The sequence below is a fragment of the Apiospora aurea genome (genome assembly GCF_038362705.1).
Source record: "Apiospora aurea strain CBS 24483 chromosome Unknown utg000005l_segment0_segment0, whole genome shotgun sequence".
Classification (NCBI taxonomy): Eukaryota; Fungi; Ascomycota; class Sordariomycetes; order Amphisphaeriales; family Apiosporaceae; genus Apiospora; species Apiospora aurea.
This window is the reverse complement of record NW_027117392.1, coordinates 2128956-2138943: the sequence shown is the minus strand read 5'-3', so window position 1 is coordinate 2138943 and position 9988 is coordinate 2128956. Positions and strand designations below refer to the sequence as shown.

At 43.9% G+C, this 9988-nt stretch overlaps 1 protein-coding gene across 1 annotated transcript; it reads right to left on the bottom strand.

Annotated features, from left to right (window-relative positions):
• Nucleotides 1-6507: 6507 nt before the first annotated feature.
• PG986_007232 (uncharacterized protein) lies at nt 6508-9473 on the bottom strand (the record flags this gene model as incomplete). Its single annotated transcript, XM_066843454.1, has 4 exons — nt 6508-7623; nt 7680-7787; nt 7849-8346; nt 8814-9473. 4 exons carry the CDS (start codon nt 9471-9473, stop codon nt 6508-6510), a joined length of 2382 nt encoding a protein of 793 aa, XP_066699566.1.
• Between the last annotated feature and the right edge of the window lie 515 nt (nt 9474-9988).

Here is a 9988-nt window from a genome sequence, read left to right as displayed (position 1 = left end):
CGTTAAATTAATACTCCGAAAACTACAGGACGCCAACCTACTGGTCAACCTAAAAAAGAGCGAGTTCCATTAACGATCCGTTATATTTATAGGATACGTAATATCCTTTAAAAAAATCCGGATAAAACCTTCCAAGATTTTAGCAGTTAAAGAGTAGCCCACGCCTATAAGCGTTATAAAAATCAAATTTTTTTAAAACTAGCTAATTACTACCGAATATTTATCCCCGGATTTAATAGGTTAACGACACTTCTAACGAACTTAACAAAAAAGAACGAACTATTTCGATGGATAGAAAAAGAAGACTAAGCTTTCCACGATATCAAGGAGCGAATCCTTAACGAACCAGTACTTCGCGTAGCAGATCCTACTAAACTTTTTAAAGTCGAGACCGACGCATCGGATTATACGATCGGAGGACAACTCAATTAACGGGACGACAACAGAAAGTCGCACCCTGTCGTATTTTTCTCGAAGAAACTTAATAGACCAGAACTTAACTATCAGATCCACGATAAAGAGTTAATGGCCATTATTAAAACTTACGAAGAATAGCGATATTATTTTAGCGGAACGGTAGAACCAATTAAGGTTTACACCGACCATAAGAACCTTACAACGTTCACTACGATAAAGGAGCTAAATAAACGATAAGTACGATGGTCTGAATTCCTCTCAAGATTTAACCTTACCATTATTTACCGTAAGGGTAGCGAGAACGGTCGCGCCGACGCGCTAAGCCGACGACCAAACCATTAAAAAGAAATCCTACCTAAGACACGGACTATCTTAACCTACGACCAGAACGGCAACCTCACGCCGTCACGATAATTAAATACTATAAGTTCCGTATAGTACAACAACGATTAAGTCTCTAAGTTCCGACAATTAGATTAAACCCCGGATCTTACCAATTACACCAGGGATCACCTCGAGAAACGAGACAACCTCGTCTTCTACCGAAACAAGATCCATATCCTTAAGTAATACCGTAAAAACTTTATTAAAGAATTTTACGAGCATCCCGCGCACGGACACCAAGGAGTATTTAAGACCTGGAAACGAATTACTAGGTAATTCGACTATAAAAACCTTAAATTAATCGTGATTAAAATAATTAACGAGTGCGACCTTTATAATAAAACCAAGGCCGCTAAACACCGACCCTATAGGGAACTATAACTAATTCTACTACTAAACAAAGTATAAAAAATAATCGCACTCGATTTCGTAGTTAAGCTACCCCTATTAAAAGAACCCCTAACTAGAGTTAACTACGACAGTATCCTAGTAATCACGGATAAACTTACGAAGTACGCTTACTTCCTACCGTATAAAAAATTTAGCGATACTAATAACTTAACCTACACGTTCCTACGAATAATTATCAATTAGTATAGGCTACCTGAAACGATTATCTCCGACCGAGACAAATTGTTTACCGCTAAATTTTAAAAAGTCGCTAATAGCGTAATTCGGCGTAAAACATAAGCTGTTCACAGCTTACTATCTTTAAACGGACGGATAAACCGAACAAATAAACTAAATATTGGAGCAGTACCTACGTTACTACGTTAACTATAAACAAGATAACTGGGTATAGTTATTACCTATAGCATAGTTCACCTATAATAGCGTAAACAACGAGGCCACCCGTATATCCCCATTTCGGGTAAACTATAAGTATAACCTAAAAATTACTAAAACACCCTTAAAAAGAAAGTTAGCACCTATCGCGACTATACAAGTCGAAAAACCAAAGGAGTTACAGATAATACTACAGTAAAACCTTACCTTCCTCTAATAACGAATAAAGCAGTACGCTAACTAGACTAGGTTGAAGGGACTAACCTTAGGAAAGGGAAAAAAAGTTTACCTCCTACGGCGAAATATTAAAACCAAGCGACCAAGCGAAAAACTAGACTTTAAAAAAATCGGACTATTTAAAATCGCAGAAGTTATTTTAAAAACTAACTACCGACTATCGCTACCTAAAACAATGCGGATACACCTTATATTTTATATTTTATTGCTCGAACTAGCCCCTAAAAACGCGAAAACCGAAACTTAGCTAGAAGTCGAGACAGATTAGCACGAGTATAAAATTAAAACGATTCTCGATAAGAAACAAGTAGGGAAGGGATGGAAATACCTTGTTAAGTGGAAGGGTTACTTAACGGAAGACAATACGTAGGAACTTAAAAAACACTTGGGGAACGCCGCTAGGAAGCTTTAATAATTTAAAGAACGACCCCGAACTCCGCTAATAATGACGGCTTTAACAGCACGTTAGGGTATACGGCGTTCTAGTCGAATAAGAAGTCGGAAGGCAATATCGGAACCTCCCCAGGAGCCGGTTCGGATATAGCCTTATAACGAGCCTCTTTCTCTGCTTTCTCTCGTTCTACACGTTCCAGCTCCTCGACGAAATTTAAACCTCGCTAAACGGCACGCATTATCTTTTTAAACCACAGCTTTTTTTATTTCCGAAGGCGCTATATTTTCGTATCTATTTTACGACGACGTTCCTTAACTTCCTCGATCTCGGCTTCCAACTTCGAGTATTAAAGGGCGGCGTCTATTAATACCTTAACCGAAAAACCCATGTCACACCCGGACTGGTGGTTAAAAACGCACTCACTATACCGAGAAGAATCGTCCGGTAAAAACCGACAAGTAAAACCACGACGAATGCAGTAAGAACAACCGTCCGGTATTTCGATGGGACTTTAAAAAATAGCCTGAGCAAGAAGATTATAAGTACGAGACTTTTCTATCCTAGATTACTTGGATACACGACGTTTCTCGATACGATTAAACGATATAATAAGTATACATTATAATAAAAGTAAGAAAAAGGAAAGAACTCACAAAAATCCCAGTATAACGGCAACCTATAGGTATTTATAGCGACTAAACTGCTTTAAGAATAAAGCAAATAGAAGGGAAGGGATAGTATTACGACCTGGCCCAGCCATACGGCTTAGAACCCACCTTACGGCACGGCCCTACGATACCCCGAAACCTCTATATAAAGACCCAGCGTAATCCGAAGCCCCACTAGTTAACGAAACCCTACCAGTTATTACGACCCTACTGGTCAGTAAGGCTAATTACGACGATAATTAATACTACGAATTAGATAGTACGAATTGGACAGTATGAACTAGATAGTACGAATTAGACAGCACGAATTAAATAGCTAGGGAAAAATAAACTATAGTAGAATAATATTGGTTACGTAAAAATAAAATACGCGTAACGACTCTCGGGATCGCGATAAAAGCCAGAGAGTTAACTCGACAGGATCTTGCGAAAACTGCGAAATCCCCGAAATCTAAAGAAATCAGTAAAGGAAAAGTTAGATATATAACGATAAATATTCCCTATATATTTTATATAAACACTTTCTACTTTAATAATTAATCTAAGCATTAATTTAACCCATTAGTAAAGCAAACAGCCTTAACGACCCTATTATAAATACCTTTAAATCTACGCACCTCAGTTATCTTTATTCCTACAGCTATTGCACATTGTATCGATAAAAGTAGACTTTTATCGCACGTTTAAATACTCTCTCGTATTACCAAACATAAAACCCCAGTACGTCTTACTAGGTTTCCTTTGGAACCCAGATAGCGTTCGTTACAGCGCCCTTTACTTATCTTTTATTTACCTTTTATTTCTACTTTATTATTTTATTACTTACTACGGAACTCTTTTTTAACTAAGCTTTCGTCGATTAATAAACCACGTAAATAAGGCCGCCTCCGTAGTCGGGACGCCTACTTAAAGAGAGGAATAGTTATAATAAAAATAAAGGGAACGGGGCGCTTATATACCGGTTCCGGCTTTACTTCGCCGCCTTATATATATAAAAACTTAGGCCCCCTAGAAATATAAAAGGATAAGCGTTAGCTTTATCCTTTCACTACTTTTTACTTATCGTTACCACTTAAATTTATACACCTTTATATTAAGCTTAAAAGAAGTCCCTTTTCTTAACGTAGCTATTATTAATAATAGTGTATACTAAGTTAAGCTCCCTTTAAAACCTCTTTTTTAAGACTTTAAAATAATTAATATTTAAGGGCTAAAGTATATAAGAATTATATAATAGTAAATAAAAGAGCTATACTTTAACTTTTAACGCCGTTAATATAAAGTTATTATCGATATAACTTTTATATTTATTAAAAATTAAAAGCCTCTATTAATTAAAGTTATTAAGCTTCGTAAAAAGGATAAAAATCTTTTTTAATTACTTTAAAGCTATAGGATTAAAAATTTATCCTTTTAATAACGCTTTAAAAGTCTAGTCTTTATATTCGTAATTAACCTCGTCCTCTTCTTAAAAAAACTACTATTATTAAACCGATTAATTTTTAAATATAATTAAAAGTGGTAAAACATCACTAATAATATTAATATACTTTAAAATAGTTATTTACTTATAATTAACCGAGTCATTTTATATTAAACTTTAATAAGCGGTAGGTTCGATTATTATAATACTTTCCCCTATTATTATTATAATTCCTACTTTATCGGCATTAAATTTAAATCGAGGGGGTATATTATTAATAATAGTAATATTAAGCCGATTAAAAAACCCTCGTATAGCTTCGTTTAATATATATATAAGGCGTTAAAAATCTATTACTTTAATATATATAGTTTTAAAAGCCGAATAACGTTTTAAGAAACGGTGTACTTATCGCTTATTAATAAAGTAATCGACCTTTTTTATAAAGGAAATATATTAAATATATATACGAAATAGCCGGTATATTAATATATAGTTTAAGCTAGCTTTAAAAAAGGCCTATTTAATTAAAAAAGTCTCTTTAATAAGGGTGAAAAGCTAAAGGGCTTTATACTTCTCTTTTTTAAAAAGTTAACCCTTAAGTCGATTATAAAAGATGCCCTTATTAATATTATAATTTTTAACCGTATAGTTAATACTTTCGCCGGCTAGTATAAACTAAACCGCTTATATAATATATACTTCTTTAATTATATTAATAATAGTAAAAAAAGGAAAAAAGAGGAAGGAATTAATCTATTTTAATTAGCAGACGAGTGAGATTTAACCCCTTTATATACTATTATTATTACTCAGGGGCTCTAGAATCATCTGAAATCAGGAGGGGTCAATCAGAGGGGGGGCAGCCAGTAGGGGTTGCATCTTACTTGGCATCGCTTGGTGTTGCGGGGTGCTTGCTGTTAATAGTTACCTGGTACAATGAGACTAGCTAGCGACCGAGTCTATCGTATCCGTACTGAGATGAATAAGTAGCCATCAATCTTGCGATCTTCTTCTAATATCCCTCCTCGAGAGCCGTGGCGGTGGGCATGGACCGTGGTTATCTTCTTGTTGTATATACGCCCAACCAACTGGGGAAAAGGGCACGTGCAGAGATGCAGGATTTTAGCTCGCCATGGAGTATTCAGGCAAGGAACCAGTAGTCCTCATCAGCATGCTTTAGACTGTAGATACGAATAAGAATACGCAGGAACCAGCCAATGTGCGACATCACAATATGCCTGTCCCATGCATCGCCATGCTTGGTTGAGGTTTTCAAGCGGCCGATCTCTACTCGAGAGTTTGCCCAAGCCCTCAAGCAGCAGGGGGCCAGCTTACCACAGCGACCCGGCTAAGCCTGTGTTATTGTCATGACCCTATTTAGCCGAATCGAAAGAGACGGATCTGCGGTATTTGCTACGCCGGCTGCATCATAGCTTATCACAGCTCATCCCCAGAAATTTGCCAAAATACTCGGTGGATATACATACATAATGAAGCTGTCACGGTTCCGTCAAGGAAACCATTGGTATCTTGCTTATAGGCCTTTTATTATCGAAGGCTATTCTTGCTCATCGTGAGAGAAGATAAGGATGTCGTACAAATAAGTACATAGAGAGACCATGGGCCAAATCTGGCGGCTGTAGCTCCCTCCTTGAAAGATAAGCGCAACGCAGGAAATTTGAGATCAGGCAGGTGATGCCTGTGGGTATAAAGGATGTCATCACCATTGTCTCTTCCTCCCTTGGAAAACCCGCTTTCCTCGCTCTTTCCCTGCCACCTTGAAAGCCTTTTGAATGGAGAGGCCACACCGCCCAGGCAAATATAAAATAGCAAGAATGATTGGAAGAGTCCTGTACCCTCCAGCCGTGTGCCAATGTCATACCAGCTTGCTTTTGGGACCTTGCAACAAACAGAGCAGTGCTGGGAAACGCACGCTGTGCCATCGTTACGTGAACCACGTCGTGGCAAACCAATCCATGAGTAGCGGTTTATCTGTGAATGGACAAACGGAGCGATGATAATGTAACACGAATGGGGGTATAACAGCACGAACACCATCGAGTCTCTGAAGAACCATGCCAGATCGCTCAATCTCGTGCAATCCCAGGGGTCAACAACCAATCCCAGCTCTGCCTGACTGTCGACAAATCCGTAGTAGTGCGTGGCGAGTTTATTTATCCGCACGGAAGAGGAGATTAGCCAACCCAGCCCCTTGAGGAGGGCCCGTTGGGCCTGCTACCCGGTGGAAGCTTGGCCGGAATCTCACCATCCCCATCCGAATCGCTGTCAGACGAAGGGTCGTCATCATCGAGAACTAGAGGGGCTGCAGCTGAGCTGCTTCTGATAGCAGTAAAAGATGGGCCCCGTGCTGGTGCATCAGCCGCTGCCTCGGCCGTTGCGTTGGGGTTGTTAGCTGGAGCTGGAGAAGCCTGCGCAGGAGAAACCTGGATAGGAGACTGAACGGGAGACTGAGGGACCGAGCGGGAAACGTGTCTGTCTACCCGGTAGCCATTCCGCTGGTATACAGCTAGACTGTTACGAGGCGGTGGATTTGGGGAGGTTTGGTGATATTGCTGCACATTGGTAGTCGGGTCGGCAGTCGCCGCCGTAGCGCTGGAGCCCCCAAGGCCCGACGAGTTCATGTCTGTTACTGACAGATGTTTCGTTGGAGTAAATGCCGGGTTGTTCACGGAAGGGGTAGCCGGAAGTTGAGGGGTTTGTTGCGATGGTACATAAGAAGGCGTGTCCCCAAGCCCGTCATCAACACGTTGTCTCTTGCCTCCGGGAGTGCCAGTATGGCCGGTTAGCCGGATGCGCTCCGCCTCTATCTCCTCTTTTGTGCGTCTCTGTCGAAGCCGGACGCCGTACTTCTTCCTGATGATCGACTGCTTTGTGGAGAAGCTGTTCTGAAGTCCTTCCAGCTTCAATTTTCTTTCATCGGGATCGGCTATCATCTCAGCCTCCTTGAAGCGGGGGGCATATGCCGCTTCCGCTGCCAGAAGATCCTGGTCAAGTCTCGCGCGTGTGCCAGGGTTCAGATGAGCGTAAGGATCAGTAGCAACCGCGCCCGAGGATGAAGGCGGAGCCGAGGCGCCTGGGGTTTCGGAGTTCTGCTTTGGAACGGGAGTGGACCAAGGCGGTTGCGGCTGACCTCGTTGGCTATACGGGCTTTGCTGCTGCATTTGCGATGCAGGCTGCTGTACGTACATCGGGGTGGCCACTTGCATTGCAGGAGAGCTGGCTGGAGCAGGGGGCGCTTTTGGTGTAGCTGGAGCAAAGCCGTGTGCGCCACAGACACGGTTCAAGTAATGCTAGAAGCAATGTCAGTCAGGATTCGGAGAGAAGAATGTTGGCTACTGCAACTTACCGATTTCTGCCCAACTGCTGTCACGAAACCGGCACCGCATTCGGAGCAGTTGAAGGGAAATCCGTCCGAGTTGGGAGGGGTTTTGGTACATAGCTGCTTTTTGACATGCTATTGACAAGTTAGAGAAATTCATCAGAGGATGACATGGCAGTGGGTCAGAGGTACTCACAAATTCGTAGGGAGGTGCGGCTGCAAATTTCCGCCAGCACAGCGGACATTGCAGACTGCTTTGCTGTTTCGGAGGCGGCGCCGGAGGCATCAGTGAGGTGGGCGAGGACCTGGCGAACTCTTGGTGTGGCATTTGTTGCTGTGCTTGCTGCTGGAACTGGTACGAATGGTTGCCCTGTATTGTAGGTGTTTGCACCGGCGGTGATGCCGTTGTCCCGTTATCTCCATTCACGTCGTTGCTCTCGTACCCCAGTCGTTCGGCACGGGCCAGAGCGTCGATGAGTGAGCGAGCATCGATAGTAGCTAGACGGCGTTCCAAAGCCTTGTCGAGGAATGCATCGCTCGCCTTGTCCAGGATGGCATCAGCAACCGAGTCAAGATCCGCCGGCCCGAAATGAGAAATGATGGCGTCGTGGGACTCGGACACCATCTTGCGACCAAATTCTCTGATACCACGACGGAGAATATCACCGTTTGCGTGATGAATTATTGCGTTCATCTAAAGTCAAGTCAGTCATATGCGTGGCGAGCAGAAAGCCCCAACGTTTTTGTTTCTCCTGTCACAACAAATTTGAGGGGATGCGCGAGAGGAACGAGTGCTTGATGAAGTGGTGGGTGGACGCAGTGGTGAATGTAAGACACCGATAGAATGGAAGTCACAACCAACAACCGCAGCTGGTCACAGTAAGAAAGAAAAAAAAGGAACTGGTAACGATGAGGCGTCAAGCATCAGTTGGAACACCAGACGGAAGCGGGGATGGAACACCGGACGGAAGGTGGATGGTGCTTTCGGACGTGGTGTGCTCTATCGAAATAGGAGGGCTTTTGGAAGGTTCGGATCTTGACGTTGAATACATCGGGTCGTCTCCCGATCATACGGTAGATTGGTCGGCGGCTGGGACGGTGCAGTTGAAGAAGAAAAAGAAACAACAAACGAATGACGGGCAAGACGTCCTGGTTACTTACAATGAAGGCCTGGTGAAATCCTGTCCCCAGCAATATCTTCTCCCAATTGTCCCGGGTGACTCGCCGCACTGCCTCGGGCACGGATTGCTGCACGGCGTGTGTAAGTCTGGAGAGATCGTCGTTGAACTTGGGATTCTCTCGGCCATGATCACGACCCGGCGACTGGAAGGCATTGGGGGTTTGGCTGGCAGCTCGCCGAAGGCCTACCCCAGGAGGCTCGACTATGGGCACTTTGCCTCCTTGGGGCATGGAGGTCCGGCGATCATATTGAGCCGGCGGAGGCTGCGCGGCCAATGGCGATGTCCGGGGCGGCAGAGATGCTGACGGAGGACCGGGGGTCACACCGGGGGTGGAGGCCGGCGTGAAGAGTTTGGAAGGTGCCGGTGCTGGTGCCGGCGCCGATGCCGGCGCCGATGCCGACGAAGATGATGATGCAGACGGAGGCTGCGGCTGGGCACTCGGCGGCTGTGGTGTTGCCGCTCCGGTAATTACTGCATCGGGCTCGCCCATGACGAAACCAGGACCATCTCCCCTAGCGGCCCCATTAGGAACTGTCGCAAAAGTGCTGTGAGATTCTTGGGGCTGCACTGGAGATGGACTGAGCAGCGGTGCGTCATGCATGGGGGCCTCCGGAGCCGAGGTAGAGACTACTCCCTCCATCTTGTCCTGGTCCATTGGCGGATGGAAATGTAGACCAGCTCGAATCAAGGGATGCGGCTGGATCCTGGTCGCTGCTTCGCCGGTAGTATTATAAACGAACGTGCACCGAGCTGCGCTACGCTTTTGCTGTCGGGACGCCCAGGTGCAGCTCCAGGCCGAGCTGCAACTATATCGGGTAGACGGTACAGTCACCAGTCACCAGTCACGGCATTCAGCGACGCCCAGAACAGGAACGGAACGGAGGCTATATGCGCGGACCGGATGTGGAAACTTGGACAGAGTGCACGCGATGCTGGCGGTGATGGCGGTTGCGCGCGTCGGGGCCCAAGCCTTTAAAAAGAGACTTTTATTTAAAAACAAATGAGTAAAGCAGAGCATTAATTAAACGAAGAAAAAAGGAGGGTGGCAGCCGTAATTATTTATCCCTGGTTTTAACCTTAGCGTTAATTTAATTGCTTTATATTAGAAAGACAAGGTCCGTGCTGCATAACTTCATGTTCCTCATGTCTGGGTCT